General features: G+C 36.2%; 1 protein-coding gene across 1 annotated transcript; it reads left to right on the top strand.

Annotated features, from left to right (window-relative positions):
- The first annotated feature begins 662 nt into the window (after window positions 1-662).
- Window positions 663-12358, top strand: LOC103345395 (killer cell lectin-like receptor 2). Its single transcript, XM_017338117.3, is given in 8 exon segments — window positions 663-806; window positions 1826-1990; window positions 3413-3502; window positions 4665-4907; window positions 7331-7473; window positions 9344-9450; window positions 12094-12149; window positions 12152-12358. Coding segments are annotated over 7 exon segments (813 nt in total). The 5' UTR covers window positions 663-806; window positions 1826-1890; the 3' UTR covers window positions 12226-12358.
- The last annotated feature ends 5715 nt before the right edge of the window (window positions 12359-18073 follow it).

The raw sequence follows: 18073 nt of genomic DNA, 5'->3' as shown, positions 1-18073 counted from the left end.
GATGGAAGATCTCTCTTTGTCTCTTTGTTGTTCTGCTTTTCAAATATATAAAAAATGAATAATTTACATTTTAGATGAATACTTTTAAAGTGAAGAAACGCTAACACTTATTGGAAAAGAATAAATTGGAAACACTACATAATGATACCAACTTTGGTAGTAACATGATGTCTGAACAAAAAACTAAAAGAATATAAACCACATTTTTTATAGGGGAATGATATGTTTTAAAATAATTTTAAAAACACATTCACCTGCAGCCCACATGAGTCCAAAAATGAAAAACTTTTTTTTTCATATAGTAACATGTAAGAGATTGTCTTCAACAGAGAGGAAATTACTTAATCCAAGAGCTAAGGTATTGAGTTGTGATCCTTCTTGTGTAAGTATAAACACATAGGGGTTTTATTCATCCCGTTGACTAGTGGCTTGTTTTATATTTGTTAATTTTCTGTGAGAGGTATTCCTCTTGTTTTCCACAACCATGTGTTGCCTTATCTTCTCAATCTGCAAATGTTAAGTTTGAGTGCTGTTTTGCAGAGTACCTAATGATTAGTTGAAATGGAGGAAGACACAGCGCGTGACCATCTTTCCTTTCCTGTAAACAACAGCTTTCATCATTCAGTTTCCTCTTATCACTTTTTCACCGGGAGGGGCAGAACGTTTTGAGTCGGAGTATCCTCACTCAGAGGCAATTCGCTTCTCGTTGTGGAGCCCCTAAGGGATCTTGGACCGGCGTGGACGACTTCTCCCTCATATTGGGGGGCCATTTCTTCCACCTGCATCACTGCACGGCACAGATCCAGGTAACACCTGCATTTATTTCCTTGGATCTTTGCACCTGGTTGTCTTATTAATACTACTTATTCTAGGAATATGGCACTGAACTACAAGTGACTTGGCCTGAGAAGGAGCGTGGTAGGAAAGCATTCCCTCTCTGCGTTAGAATTGCACGGACTCTGCAGCGTGTCAGAATTGAGGTTCAGCGTCCAGGATGAGTTATCTTCTCTTTCTCAATATGCTATGAGTTATGCTTTGTGTTCTGAACATAAAGAAGACCTAGTTGAGGAGTTATTTATTTTTTGGTGCTAATTATTTACATATTATGCATCCCTATTGAAGGATTCTGTAGCAGAAAGGTCTTTTTAGTAGGAAGTTAGAGAATGTGTGAATACTTAAGCATAGAAAAATTTGTAAATTAATAAAACATAAAAGAACAATGACATGTTCAATTTGTTTCTACATATTTTCTCTTCTTGGATACTATCTTTTCTCACTAATTAATGTAAAAAAGCAAAGTAAATTTTAAATTTTATTGTTTAATATTTCTTTTCACTGATATCTATTACTAGACTGACCCTTACTGGACATTATTTAATAAGTACCTACTGACAAAAGCTTTGATGGCAACATCACATACGGGAACCTAAGAGATTTTTATTCAGCTTATCTTGCACAGGACACTGGACTTGGAAATGTTCACCAACTTGTGATATTCACCCTCATGTAATCATTTACAGTTAGTGTATAAGATATACTTTGGGAAGCACTCTGATAGAGCCATGTGTAATTGAAAAGAAGAGCTTTTAAAAACATTTATATGCATGTCAAGATATGTGTTTCTTAAGCCAAGCCATTTATACTTTCAGAATGTAGAATTCTTATTGTTAGAATCAACCATTTAAACGTGTTTCAGATATCTGATGTGGTACCAATTTTACCTAACATTTTTATACGTATGTTGCACATTTTGAGTGAAATCGACTGAATAAATAGGACTAATAATCTACTAGATGTCTTTTTTATTCTTTACACTTTTCTTTAGGAAGCATCGTGTTGCAAAGTGCTGCTGCAAAAACATTGCTCTCCTTCTAGAACAGCAATCAGAAGATGGCTTATTCATCTTTGAGATATCTTCGGTTTTCTTCAGAATCACAGAATACATTAAGGCCTGATGTCGCTCAACAGCCTGGGAAAACTGATAACAAAGGTATATATTTATTTAAATTACTTAGAATATATAAATATGTATTTAAGATGTATTTATTTATTTGAGGTGGGGGAGATACACAGAGAGAAACACATCTTTGATTCACTGGTTTACTCACCAAATGGCCACAACAGCTGGGGCTGGGACAAGCCAAAGACAGGAGTTTGAAACTCCACCTGGGTCCCCAACATAGGTGGCTGGCACCCAAGTACTTGTGCCATCTTCTGCTGCTTCCACAGGCACATTAGCAGGGAGCTATATTGAAAGTGAGGCAGTCGAGATTTGAACCAGTGCAGTAAGGGATGCTGGCGTCACAAGTGGAGGCTTAATCTGCTGGGCCATAATGCTGATCCCAAGGTATATATTTTAAGCATCTAAATTCACCTCTGTTTTATGGATTACCAAACTTGAGGTTAAAAATTTATGGACTTTTGGATGTTAAGTGGTTACAAGAAACATTAACTAGCTAGAATAGTAGAACAGATTTTTTTTTAACATGAAGTTAAGAGAATGGAGAAATTAATGAATTCCTTGAAATTTGAGGAGCTAATGGAGTGCTTTTATTAAGTTTGGTCAAGAATAATCATAGACTAGTGTCTCACGAAAACATAGCATTTCTTAGAGAAATGTCTTGCAGAATGTATGACATGAAAAATATGTGTTAAAAAATGTTATTTTTCTGACAATAAATGTTTTAAGTGCCTTAAATATATATTAAATCTGGAGGACCATGAGCATTCAAAAATGTTTGCATCAAAGGGACATTCTAATTTTTTTGTTCTCTCTCTACCTATTGTCACAATTAAACTAAACTGAGAATAACTTTTACTGTTTTAATGTGGTGATAATCAAAGATAAATTTTTTAGATAATGAGGACCTTAAAAGCAAAAGGATACAGTGTTGTGTAGAGAATAATAGAACTGATGATAAAGAAAGTGGATTTCTAGAAATTTTTGTGAGGATGGACGCTGATTGATTTTGCAATCTACAATACTCATATTGGTGATCACTTTTGCAATCCAGAATATGCATTATTAGTGACTGCATTCTCAAGAATATTGCTTGCTTTTTCCTTTTCATGGTTAGTTGTGATCACAGAAAGTAGTACACATGTCACTTTGGACTCTCTTGCATGTCTTATGTCAATTGCTGTTGATGACTGTATCAGGTATATGCTTTTGAAACCTAGTAGAACTATTCTTGTTCATGAAATCTCTGCAATGAGGAAATATCAGCCAGATATCTTAAACTTTAAAATCACAACTTTATGTTATAAATCTAAGTCATTTTATATGAAATATTCTTGTAAATCTTTTAAAGACGATTGTCCCTTTGTTTCAAACAGTGACCTTGGAAAATAAAGTGAGTAGTAACAGGCTCTTTTGCTGGTAATTTTTTGTTCTTTCCTTTTTTCTTTAAAGAATTTTCAGTGCCTTGGCATCTCATGGCAGTGACGTTTGGATTCCTCTGTTTACTTCTCTCAGTGACGATCATAGTGTTGCTGACAAAGAGTGAGTAATGGAATTCCATCTTTCTAATCTGAGGAATTGCAGTAAACATTTGATGGACAGATAAATAATAATAATGTTCCCTGCTGAAAAATCTGGAAACCTCCCAGATGGTTTTGGAGTTTGTTGATTTTTTTCAGGAACATATCACACTGTGGTTTTCATTTTGCTTACCTAGTTCACTGGCTCTGAAGCTGTGATGAGCTCTCTCATTCCACATAATTCATGGGAACATTCCTTTTGGTAGATTATTGTGCAGTATTCTGACGTTGAGTTGAGATCATTGTCAGTTTGAGATAAACACTTTGGCTTATTTTAGTATATAATAATGAAATAGTTTAGTAAGAAGAATGAAAACACAGATGCAAGATGTACTTGAATTTAAGCTTTATCTTGTATTTGGATTCTTTCTCATCTTTAGAGAAAACCATGGATATACTACATTTGTAGGGACTCGTCGATTTTCTGATTTTTTTCATCTACTCTAATAATAATTGTGCCATATCTTCATGTTGTTTAGTTCAGGTTGATTTTTTTTTTAATTTCAGGGGAGAGAGAGAGAGAGAGAGAGAGAGAGACAGAGAGAGAAATGGAAGGAAGGAAGTTTGTTCCATTTGTTGATTCACTTCCAAAATGCCTGCAGCTTACGTTGGGAGTAATGGATTCAATGATTCTCGGCTCCCACATGGGTGGCAGGAGCTAAACTTCTGGAGTTATCACAACTGCCTATCACGAAATTGGAATCAAGTGCCAGGGCTGGGGCCAGGGATTGAACCCAGATACTCTAATATAGGACATGGATATCCTAACAGCTAAACCAAACATCTGCCCACTAGGTTAGGTTTTTGTATTAGGATGATGTATCATTAAATGTTAACAAACTGAATTTTAATTTGCTACTTATTTGTAAATGATGTGCTGTTAAAAATGAACTAAACTGTAAGGTATGGTGTTAGCCATCATGATGCTATTCAGGTATTTTATTTATGCTATCCTTAAGATGCTAACAGTGAGAAATTTGACGTTTCCATTTCTGTGGTCAGTTAATTGAGGTGTTACTCTCTAAATGTCAAATTACTGGAGTAATCATTTGCGCTGGTGGTCTTTAATTTCACTGTTTGATCCTCATGAGTATATTTTTGTATATCTGTGCTACACATTTTAGTTTTCCATCTTAGTCAAGAAAAACATCAACAGCAGGAATTTCTAGGAAACCTCACTCAAAAGTACCACTTTGTACGAAATGATAACTATTTAAAGAAGCGACTCTTGGAAAATAAGACTTTAGAATATGACACTCTCAAATATGAAACCTTTCTAATGAAAAATGCACTGGAGTCACTTATTTTAAAAAAGAATGGATGTTATGCAAAAGAAGATACCGTCCCGAAATCTCTGTACAATCCAGGTATGGAAGAAATCTGGAAGGATTCACTGTGTCCTCTTGCATCATTTGTTCCCCTCTAGAAGCCTTGAGGTCTAACAAGCAGGCTATGGCTAGTGATCTGTGGCTCTACTGGACAGCTCTGAATTTGTGCCTTTCAGATGCAGGGGGTTGGAATCCCTGGAACCATATTTGCATGCGTAGAGCCCTGTGGTTCCCCAGACTCCAGGGCAGTTTTTGCCTCCTCTCCATTCCCAGATGGTGAAACAGTATGCCAGCACCCCTCAGAACTCAGCTGCTCTGGCGCTGTGAGACTTAGGGTGTTGCTCACATATAAGCAATATAAGGCTTTCACAATAAATATACTTGGCCTACAATGGGCCTTAATGCTGTTATAAAGATAATTTGTGTGTATGTTTGGTGTGTGTATATGTTGGTGCCTTGACTTCAGATATTTGGCAATTTATGACCACTAATACCAGTGTAATTTTAATAACTCATAGAAAAAACTCTGCAAGTGTTTCAAAAATTTTTGCAACAAAATAAACATTTTAATTCCATTTTTAATGAACTCTCATATATACTTCCTGCACTCTATCTGCAAGATTTGTCATAGCGTGGATGTGTTGAAATCATTAAAAATAGCCAAGATATAAAAAATATTAAATCCCATGCAGTAAATTTTATTATCTTGCATATGATGGAATGAATTGACCATATTTATCAAAAATTACTAAATTTAGGATTTAGAGTTTTCAAAGAGTTTTGAGTATTTAACCTTGGTACATAGTATAAATTTTATGTTTAAATTATTAAAAAATTTTACATTGTAAATATAAATATGTGAAGAGAAAAGAAAAAGTTCAAAAATGTATTTTAATTTAGAAAGCACACTAGAGTTTTTAAAAGCTTGGTTTAATTTTGTCATATTTAAACAGTTGAATCAAGGTGTTATTAACAGAAAAACTGCATGGGTTAAATATGCATGATTTGTTAAGTTGGACATAAGCATTCCCTTATGACACCATTACCACAAGAAGGATAATAGACATATCCATCAACTGCCAAAAGTTCAGATGAGTGATTTTTTAACTGCTGCATAGAGATGAGAACATGTCATATTTGTCTTTCTGTGTCTTGCTTGTATCACTGAAATTAATGATCTCCAGGTCCATCTATTTTGTTGCCTGGGTCAGAATTTCACTCTTTTTATTTCTGAGCAATATTCCGTTGTGTATATATCTCACTTTTTAAAATCCACTCATCCATTCATGGACACCTCAGTTAATTCCAGATCCTGGCTGTGCTGAATAGTGCTGCATGAACAGGGGAGCAAAGGTTTTTCTTTCATATGCTGATTTAATTTCCTTCGGATGTAAACTCAGAAGTGAATAGTGGGGTCATATGGTGGATCTACTTAAAAATTACATATTATGAAACATGCTACAGAGAAAAAAACAGATCTGTGATACAGAGTATTGGACAAAAATCTCTTCCCTTGAAAGGAAACACCTCTCAGAGAAGGTCACATGTAAGCTGGAATCTGAAGGGTGAGAAGGAGGCCCCAGTGATGGGAAGAAGCGAGGGAAAAGAATTTAAGGCACAGGGAACAGCTAGTGCTGAGATGCTGAGGTGGGAAACGGATGGTTATGGTCTGGAAACAGTAGAGCCCTGTTGTAGTTAGGGTACGAGTATGTGAACAAGTGGGAGAGTGACTCAGGGGACAGGATCTAAATCAGAACAATCACAAGGATCTACTCTCATTATTCCTCCTCTTTTACAGATGAGGCAGTTTAGGTGATCCTTTTGTGCCATTGCCAGTAAGTCGTGGAACGGCATTGTTTTCACGAGATTCCAGATCTGGGACTCCTCCCAGGGCTGGGGAATATCCAGACCACAGACTTTATAATCATTTGGTCTGGCCCTGCCAAGGCAACCACATGTGCAACTCAAAATTCAATAAATCAAGAGCCGGCAAATTTTTAAGTTGGTAATTTTATATAGTCCCAAATGATGAAAGCAGAAAAAAGATTCCCCACCCCTGGAAGCAGATAAAATGAACAAGTTATAATCTAAAAAACATTGTTCTGTACTGGTTTATTACATTAGCATGACGTCCTCCAGGTTTCACCCATGCTTTCACAGGTGGCAGGATCTACATCTTTAAGGCTGAAAAATGTAAATGCCATTCATCATGTGTGTACCACATCATTCATCCATCAGTGGACATTTAGGTTGCTTGCATATCCTGGCTATTGTGGAAAATGCTGCCTTGAACATGGAAGTGTAGCTATCTCTCGGCATTCCTGAACCTTATGATTCCCATATTATTACTATTATAGATAGATTTGAGCCTTTTTTGTCAGTTATGGGGAGCTGATAAATATATTGTTCTGATTCACAGAAGACCAGATAATAAGTTTAATGACTGATCTTACATGTTGTAGGTAAACTCTATGAAGACTACTGGTCCTGTTATGGAGTACACTGCTATTATTTTGTTTTGCAAGATAAAAGCTGGACGGGATGTAAACAAACTTGCCAAAGTTACGGTTCCTCCCTTTTGAAGATTGACAATGAACATGAACTGGTATCACAGACTCCTCCATGTACTCTCAATCTCATGAATGTGTCTCTCCTCTGTGACACAAGATGCTGCGAAGGGGAGGGTGGTCCAGAAAGAGAGATCTTCAGCTGTTTTTCCTATTGTGTGGGGAAGATTGCAGAGTTCAGAATCTCCCTGGAAACCCTGTCTGCTAATAAGCATATGATCCTGCTACTCATTAAGTGTTCAATGCACATGATCTATTATGATGATGATTCGGAAGGGTGAAGTTTGTAATCCTCTCTCTCCAAGGAGTCTGCAGTAGTGCCACTTAATAAGAAAATATGCCTTTCCTTGGAGGAAGTACTTATCTGAACTGTTGGTAACCTGCACCCTAGAACCACAGTTATTTTTTCCCTATGGGGTGGCAAGCAGTGGGGGTGCAGCGTAATCTAGGAGTTACTACCAGGAACTCAGCATTCAGACTGCCTGGCTCCAACCCAACTTTGCCACTTGTTGCTGGGTGACCTTCAGTAAATTTCTTAACCTCTCTGAGCCTATCTACAAAATGGAGATGATAATGAGCACCATCAAAGTGATAGCAGTTTTACAAATTAACCTCACAGTGATTTGAGAGCATCTGTACATCACATTTACTTAATAATCTTATAATATCAAGATGCATATCTTAAAAAATAAAACAGAAAATACAGTGGAAACAATATTAAGATAGTCTCTTTTAAAAGAAGATTATTTATTTCAAAGTCAGAGTTACAGAAAGAGAGGGAGAGACAGGAGACAGAGGGGGCAGAATATCTTCCTTCCATTGGGTCACTCCTCAGATAACTGCAATGGCCAGGGTTGAGCCAAGCTAGGTGGAAGTCTGGAACAAGGAGTTTCATCCAGGTCTCCATGGAGGTCTCAGAGGCTCAAGCGCTTGGGTCATCCTCAGCTGCTCTGCTTTTTCCAGGCCATTAGCAGGGAACCGGATCAGAAGTGGAGGAGCTGGGATAAGAACCGGTACCCATATGTGATGCTGGCATTTCAGGTTGCGGCTTGACCCACTACGCTGCATCACCAACCTGGAGATTGTCTTTTAAATTTAGTATTAAGAAAAATAATCCAAATGCACGAAGTGTGTTTTTATAGAGAAATGTTTGCAAACATCAGCCTGAAACTTCTATTTATCTTTTAAAAAACAACTTAAAAATTATATGCAATACAATAAATCTTTGAAATCCCATTAAAGACTTTGTGATGTAAAGTCACAAAGTAATTCTATTTTATAGAGTAAAACATAAATATAAGTCTACATTTCAGATGGCAGTCATTTAATCAGACTTACATGTCACGTTGGTATGGTACATTTCAGGTATATTTTACACTTCCAAACACTGCCTCCCTTCCTTTTATCCCTTTCAACTACTCACCTAAAACAAGGCTTTCTCTTGTGAGTCTGAAGCCTGTAATGCATGCCCCCCAATCTGTTTTTATTTTAATAAATTCATTTTGAAGACCCCTTCTTTCAATTAAGATTATGTGATGATCCCTTCTCTACACCATTAAATATTCTTTTGGAACATGAGCTTAGTAGTTTCATAAGTGTCATGAATTATTTAACAAATTTCTTATTTGTAGATATTTCAATTTAAAATTTTTCCATGTTTTAAATAATCCAGGAGACCAGCAGCCAATTTTCACAAATATAAATAGTCTAATATGAGAAAGCTGCTTTGAAAAATGAAAATACAAGGTTTGAAGGATTGAGATTTTCTAGAAAGTAGAGACTGAAGGTGATATTTAGAGTGGCAGCAAGGTACTGGCCATAGACACCCAGCTGGTCCCTCTACTTGTCCAGCTTATTCATCCACCAGTTGGGAACTTAGTACCATAATGTGTTTTATTTCTTTTATAGGCATTTGTTCAATTTCACATTCATAAAAATACCTGCTGGATTGGATTGTCATTTAATGATGTGGAATGGAAATGGAAATGGCTTGGTGCTGGCACATCACCTGGAATGTAAGTTTCTGGAATGTATTCAGACTCTAACATTGGTGTGGGAGTTGGAAGGGGTGCATCTAACAAGTCGTCTCTCATCTCAAGTGGAGTCCATTGGTAAGAAAAGAAGAATTAGGGAGAAAGTATTTTAGCGAGTATATATTCTTTTCATTATGTAAACATTTGGGCTATCTTTAGTTCTGATCTGCTGCTAAACTATTGATTTTTTTAAAAAAATAATTTACACTTTTTACTTCTAGGCATCCTTTTTATGTTTTCCAATATATTTGTTGGCCATTAATATTTCAAGGTGTCTTATTTATTGTAAGGTATTAAAGTATTTATTGTACAGCTGGTATCTGGTAGTTCTAATATTTGGAGTTTTGTGGGTCTAATCTATTGTTTTTGCTGCCTTTTGTTCATAATGCTATTTTCTTTGTAATACGTAGTGATCATTTTCTTCTTTCTGAACTGGTTTGGAAACTAGTTAAGGTTTGTGATGGAGGTGGTGGCTTCCCCAAGAAAGAATTTGCTTTTGTTGACTGCTTAGGGGCACTGTGAGTCTGGGTCACTTTTTTTTTTAAAAAAATTATTTATTTATTTGTTTATTATAATTTTATTTCAGAGAGGGGGAAAGAGAAGAAGAGAGAAAGATAGGATTGATGATCTTCCATTTGCTGATTCACTCCTCAAATACCTGCAATTGTCAGGGCTGAGCCAGGCTGAACAGGAACCTAGAACTCAATCTGGGTCTCGCACATGGGTGGTAGGGACTCAAGTACTTGAGCCATCACCTGATGCATCCCACAGTGTGCATCAGCAGGAAGCTGGATTTGGGAGTGCAGCCAGGAGTCAATCCTAGGTGCTCCTATGTGGGATGCAAGCATCTAAAGTAGTATCCTAACTGCTGTATCAAGCACCCACCCCACATCTGGGCTACTTTTAATAGTAAGTGTAAGTCCCGCAAATATTTGTTTTGTAGGAATACAATGGCTAGGAACCCATGAAAGATATCATTCAGGAAATTACCTTGATATACTTGTATATTCCAAGTACACGCTCAGCTAACTATGTCAGAGATCACAGGACAGAAATTCTCACAGACCAAGTTAGGTGCTCATACCACACAGTTAATTCTGTCAATTAGAACCCATAGCACACTGTATGAGAGGCTGAAAGGATCACCTGAATCACAAGTGAGGCAGTCTTCATATGGCTGGATTCCCTCTGCGGCATAATCTTTAGCTGTCCATGCTGCGTTTTGCTTTACCAGACTTAAGGTTTGAGTAAGAAATACCAATAGGAAAAGGTTCTTGTAGTCAGTGCATACATTTTTTGTATTAGGGAGATGTAGGGGCATATAAGCCTGGCCAAAGCTGCAACTTTTTGATTAACCTGATGAGTAGTTCAATTTAATTTGTGTGTCTTGGACAAGTGCTTGAATGGATATCATCAATGGATGATGAATTTAAACCTCATAAACTTTTAATGTGTGTATTCTTCATGTAAATTTGTGCATATTTGGTGTCTACTTGATCCTTTATTCCTTTTTTTATGTCTATGTTCATCACACACATGCTCTGCTTACTTTATCTGTACCCAACATGTCTCATAGTTTACTCATTTGCCTTTCCACACCTAATGTGCATTATACATTCTGCCTATGTCTTTGAAGCTACATTCATTTCATCCATTTTCCTTATTTGTTTTTTCTCTTTTTTTTTTCTGTAGTAGATTTGACAATTCTTAAGTAACATAGTAAATGCAAATTATATGAGGGATTCAATTCAAAAATTGAATTATTAGGTAAGATTATTCTTTCCTCTTCTGCTTACATTCAAGACTCAAGACAGTTCTAGAGTGATTTAAATTGAAGATATGTCATTTCAGGGTCTCAGCCTTAGGTGGCTTGTCTTCTATTTAGAATCTCTATCTTGGATGGAATTCATTGTTCAGCCTACCACATTCATTAATGGAAAAACTGGCTATAGTGCTTCAGTCACCCTTCTGAACTTCCACCTCTACTTAACCCTCAGCCTGACTGTGAATCTGCTTCTTGCCATTTGATGAGCATATTCAAGAAGGTTCAACATCTTATTTATCCAGTATTTTAAATTATATTCAATAGAAAATAACTCTTGCCCTCAATCTACCTACTTTTTTTTCTGAAATAGGTGTCTTACTTTATCAATGGATTGTCAAGTTTTGGCTCAACTATTAGTTATGGGGTGGGGAAGACAAATAAATAAAACAAACAAAAACATCAATCAAAAATTCTCATCTCTGGCTATATTCCAATTCTATTTTTTCTCCTTAAAGTATATGCACACGAGACCTGGTTATCTGTGTCATAGAAATTCAGTTCTTTTAAATTCCTAATTTTTATTGAAAAAATAAAATAAGAAAGCAGGTTTAGTATATTTTAATCTCAGAGCCATATTGAAAAGTAATTTTTTTTGCTGATCAAAAATTGCCAGTGTGGAATAAACTGGGAGAGTTTAGGTGAATGTATTTAATAGGCCAAGCACTAAAGAAAATCTTTGGTGTTGAAGCTTGATTAATGTTTCTATATATGAAGAATTTAGAAAATAGAGTTAAAATCATGAATTATGTCATTGAAAATTCAGATTTAAACAGTTGATCTTTATATTTTCTGTTCTACAGGAATTTCACAGTCATGAATTTGCCTTCTGGGAGAGGAAGATGTGCATTTTTGACGTCAACAGGATATCAGCTATCGATTGCTCTAAAACCTACAGCTGCATCTGTGAAAAGAAAATCAATTGTAATTTCTAATTCAATGTGCACTTAGAAGAAAAGATAACATTGGAAATGCTGTCCTATTTTTGTTTTCTGTAATAATTTGTGATTACTACTAACACATGTTTTTGACCGCAATGTTTAGCCCAATGTAGAAACAGAGGTGAGCTGGTGAATTGGTGTTTCGGAACGTGACATAAGAGCCCAGCACCATCTTCTTCCTGTAGACAACTGCAGAATTTTGTCCTTGGAAAGAAGTTGCTCCTTTCTTTATGGACCCAAGAAATTACTCTTTCTGTTTTTCTGGGCCACACAGAACACTGATTAGAGAACCTTGGTACACAGCCTGGATCATTTCCTTCTCAATGGGATAAGCCAAATCAGTATCATCTGACCTTGATGATATAATTAAGAACTAGAATATAGTTAATTTTTACTATCTAGAAGCATACCTCATCTTTAAAAATTATTTTGTTATAAAATTTAAATTCAAATTTACTGAATATTTGAAACATTAGTACAAGGAACTTCCATGTAACTTTTACCTACAGTTATCAATTGTTTGTTTTGTTCTGTTTCACTCCCTTCCCTTTCACTTTCACCATTCTCTTCTCGATGCTCCATATGATAAAATAAATTGAAGACATGATATTCCTTTGTCTAAATATTTTCCAAGAAAAGAACTTTGTCTTTTTTTAATTTTTATTTTAAATTTTTTCAAAAGATTTATTTATTTATTTATTTGAAAGTCAGAGTTACACAGAGAGAGGAGAGGCAGAGACAGAGAGAGGTCTTCCATCCGATGGTTCACTCCCCACTTGGCTGCATCAGCCAGAGCTGCGCCGATCCGAAGCCAGGAGCCAGGAGCTTCTTCCAGGTCTCCCATGCAGCTGCAGGGGCTCAAGGACTTGGGTCATCCTTTACTGCTTTCCCAGGCCATAGCAGAGAGCTGGATCAGAAGTGGAGCAGCCAGGACTCGAACTGGTGCCCAAATAGGATGCCAGTGCCTCAGGCCAGGGCATTAACAAATTGTATTTGTTACAAGTTTCATGTATTTCATATATACAGATTTAGGAACATAGTGATACTTCCCACCCACCCTAGAGCCCTTCTTCCTCCTCTCTCTAATTCCTACTCTTAATTTTTACAAAGATCTACTTTCAGTTTACTTAATGATCATAAGGTTAATCCCACACTAAGTAAAAGAGTTCAACAAATTGTATGAAGAAAAAAACACTGTTCAACAGAAGAGACAAGGGCTATAAACAATCATCAAAGAACTTTGTCTTATAGAATCATGCTACAATGATCCAAATCAGAAAAATTTAGCATATATATGGTCTTTTGTCCAATTTTGTCCATTGACCTGACAATGTCACTAATAAATATTTTTCTCCAAGTTCAGAATAATACGTGTATCTAATTATGATACCCATGATATGCCCTTTAATCTGGAAAAGATACTTAAATTTTCTTTCTTTCTTGACCTTGACATTGTAAAACTCAGTCTCACTGAGTTAGTCTTTATAGTATTTGTATACAATAAATGCACCCATTTATAAGCCATGAGAGATATTGGTTTTTCCAAATATGTATACTTCTTACACATTATCAAACCAAATCTAAAACATTTCTATCACCTCCAAAAGTTTGTTTCTGCATCATGCCATCCATTTGACCCCAGGTGACCACTGATAGATTAACTGTCACTGTAAATTAGTTTAGCTTAGTCTAGAATTAAATGCATCCTGCACATTTTTGTAGATGGCTACTTTTTGCTCAGCATGTTTTTGAAATTAATCCATTCTTTGTCACGTGTCAGTAGCTCACTCTCTTTGTTATTAAGTAGTATTCTATGCAGGTATACCACAATTTGTTCATGGTTTTTGGCTACTGTGAATAAAGCTGCCATGATCATTTATGTGCAAGCCTCTGTGTGGGGATATGTTTTCATTTCTTTTTGGTAAATACCTTGGAGTATTTGAGAAGAAACTTCTAGACTGCTTTTCAATGTAGCTGCATCATTTGACTTTCCCAGAAGCAACAAATGAGTTCCCATTGCTCACCATTGCTGTCAGCACTTGATATTACCAGTGTTTTTAACTTTTAACCATTGTGGTGAGTGTGTAGTGGAATCTGATGTCTTTAAATTTGTATTTCCCTTAATTTTCTCCTATGATTGATTTTGGAAGTTTCATAGTTTTCATTTACCTGTAAGCTCATATCCATGTCATTATTTTGTGTCTGAGAAATGGTTGAGGTTTATTATTATTCCATATGGGTGTAGAGTTGGTTTTGTGCTGTTCAAAAGACTTTTCTATTCTCCATTAGATTACTTTGGTGTCTATGTAGAAAATTAACTGACCCTAGAGTCTCTCTTCTTCCTATACCTACTGTTGCAGTAATTATGTAATACAATGTCTCAGTTATGATAGCACTTTGTCAACAATTGGAATTAAATGTGCTAGTCCTCCAAATTCATTATTTTTCAAAACTGTATTGCCTTTCTCAGGTTCCTGCATTTTCTCAAATTATCTTTAAACATGCCGGATGGAATTTTAACTGCATTACATTGAATCTGTAGTTTAGTTTGGAAAAGTTGACATTTTTAACGAGTGTTAGAATTTATGAACGTAATTTATTTCTTCATTTAGTTAGATTTTCTTTGTTTCTTCCAGCAATGTAGTACTTTCAGAATATAGTTTATTTTTGTTTGGTTCAAGGTTAATTTCACTTCTTTTTTTTAATTTTAGAAACTTAATTAACTTTAAAGAAGCACCCAAGAATGATACATCTTTTGTGAGCACTTAGACATAACTATAACTTATGAGACATAAGAATATCCTCCACTTAATACATTAAAAGAAAGCAAGTCCTTGAGAATGAGTTTTATCATTAATTAAGGAAGCACCTAAGAAAACAAGCAATGGAGTTGAACACTTAGGCATAACTAAAACTTATGAGACATAAGAATATCCTCCACTTATTACACTAAAATGAAATAAATCTTTGAGAACATGTTTTACTGTTAAATCTCATAATACAATTCTTTGAGGACAGAAGTCCTACATGGGAAGTTAGTGCACAGTGACTCCTGTTGTTAATTTAACAATTAACACTCCTATGTATGATGTCAGTGATCACCTGAGGCTCTTAAAATGAGCTGCCTAGGCTATGGAAGCCTTTTGAATTCACAAACTCCTTCAATATTTAGACATGGCCATAAGCAAAGTGGAAGTCCTCTCCTCCCTTCAGAGAAAAGTACATCCTTCTTTGATGACCATTTCTTTCCACTGGGGTCTCACCCACAGAGATCTTTCATGTAGGACATTTTTTGCCAAAGCTTCTTGGCTTTCCATGCCTGAAATGTGCTTGTGGGCTTTTCAGCCAGACTAGAATGTCTAAGGGCTGACAGCATATAGTATTTACACATACTTTGTTAAACTTATGTCTTTTCATAATTTCAGATTTTTTTCAACTTACTTGTTATTAGTTTAAAATAGTTTTTGTAAGTAGACCCCATATTTTTTCACTTTGCTAAATTTACTTGTTTTCAGTGGGTGTTTTTATTCATAGATTTTTGCATTTTCTTTTCCTTTGTTCACAATCATTTTCTCTGAGAATATAGAAAGTTTCTTTCTTTTCTTTCCCTGGCTTTACTGTGCCTCCTAGGACCTCCAGCACAATGCTAACTAAAAGTGAGAAGAGTAGACATCTTTCCGTATTCTAAACCTTACAGAAAGAGTTTAATTTTTTACTATTACACATGAGTTTGGCTAAAGGATTTTTAAACTATATCTTGTTGATCATATTGCAAAAATTCTCTCCAGTTCTTAGTTTGTTGAGAGGTTTACTATGGATAGGAGTTTAATTTTGTTATGCATTTTTCTGCATTTTTTGAGATGGTTATGTAAGTTTTCTCTTTTAGTGACATGTTAAGTAAAACTTCTGCTTTTTTAGGTAGCTGCCACTTGGTGGCAATGTAGTTACTATTCTTTGTTAATGTATTGCTTGATTTGCTTGGATAATATTATCTTAAGCATTTTTTGTGTTTATATCCATAAGGGATTGGTGTTTTTGTTTTGTTTTTGTTTTTGCCAGGCAGAGTTAGACAGTGAGACAGACAGAGAGAGAGTTATAGACAGTTAGAGAGACAGAGAGAAAGGTCTTCTTTCCATTGGTTCACTCCCCAAATGGCCACTATGGCCGGCGCTACGCCAATCCAAAGCCAGGAGTCAGGTGCTTCCTCCCAGTCTCCCATGCGGGTGCAGGGCCCAAGCACTTGGGCCATCCTCCACTGCACTCCCAGCCATAGCAGAGAGCTTGTCTGGAAGAGGAGCACCTGGGACTAGTACCTGGTGCCCAACTGGGACTAGAACCCTGGGTGCTGACGCCTCAGGCGGAGGATTAGCCAAGTGAGCCACGGCACAGGCCGGGATTGGTATTTTAAAAGTGTCCTTTCCTGTTTATGTTATAGGAAAAATACTGGCCTTATATATTCTTTGAGATATTTTTGACCATCACTATTATTTGAAAAAAAAAAAAGATTTTAGAATGGGTATTTTCTTTCCTTAAATATTTGCATAAATTTACTGCTGAAATAACCTGAACCTGAAGTTTTCTTTGGGAGAAGCTTTTTAATTATGAATATGATTTTAGACATTCTGTTTATTTTATAAATTTTCTTATTTTGTCTTTTAATAAATGTGTCTCTTGTCTAAATTTTCAAAATTATTTGCATGCTGTTTTTATAACTCATTAATTTCCTAGGACTACCATTTCAATGACCATAAACTTCATGAATTAAGACAAACAAAATCTGTTCTCACTATTCTGAAGATCAGAAGTTCAGAATCATACCACAGGGCCATGTTCCCTCTATGACCCTGTGTGGAATCTTCCCTTACACTTTCCTGGCATCTGGCGGCGACTGTCTGTTCTCAGTCCTTCTTGACTTCAGCGGAATCCCTGAATTTCTGGCTCTGACATCACATGACATTCTCCCAACATGTCTCTGTCTTCACAGGTGGCTTGTTCTTCTACAAAGCACACCAGTCATATTAGATTAGGATGCACCCTAATGACCTCATCTTAGCTTAACTATATTTTCAAAGACTCTGTTGCATAAAACGCCTATACAAACAGGTATAGAGGTTGGGACTTAAATATTTTTTGAAGGACATAGTGAAAGCTATAACAATCATATTCATTTCCTGCCTGTCTACTTCTGGAGAACATGTAGTCACATCCTTTCTAAGATACTGCAGTCTAAGTGTTATACTTCTTTGATCAATCCAGCTAGAGGTTTACATCAATTTTGCTAGTTTGTTTGATGGATTGGTGCTTATTTTCACTTATTCTTTATATTGTGTGTCCATTTTATATCTTCTTTATTTCATTGTTTCCTTTCCTCTACTTTGAATTTAATTCCTTCCATCTCTCTGGCTTCATATTTTACCTCTCTCCTTTTCACATACAACTATCTAAAGACATAAATTTCCCTAAAATTCTTCCATAGTTTTTTTGTTGATCCATGTCTTAAAAGTATGTTGTGGGCCCAGTGCTGTGGCATAGCAGATACCTGTGGCACTAGCATCACGTATTGGTGTTGGTTTGAGTCCTGGGTGCCCCATTTCTGATCCAGCTTCCTGCTAATGCTCCTGGGAAAGCAGTGGGAGGATGAGCCAAGTTTTTGGGACCCTACACCCACATGGGAGACTCCATAGAAACTCCTGGCTCCTGGCTCCTAGTATCTAACCTGCCCAGCTCTGGCCATTGTGGCCATTTAGGAAATGAACCAGCAGATAGATAGAAGATCTCTCTCTCTCTCTCTCTCTCTCTCTCTCTCTCTCTCTTTCCCTCTCTCTCAGTAACTCTGCCTTTC

This window comes from Oryctolagus cuniculus, chromosome 9 (genome assembly GCF_964237555.1).
Source record: "Oryctolagus cuniculus chromosome 9, mOryCun1.1, whole genome shotgun sequence".
Classification (NCBI taxonomy): domain Eukaryota; kingdom Metazoa; phylum Chordata; class Mammalia; order Lagomorpha; family Leporidae; genus Oryctolagus; species Oryctolagus cuniculus.
Note: the sequence above shows the minus strand (reverse complement) of the source record. Positions and strands in the feature narration are given on the sequence as shown.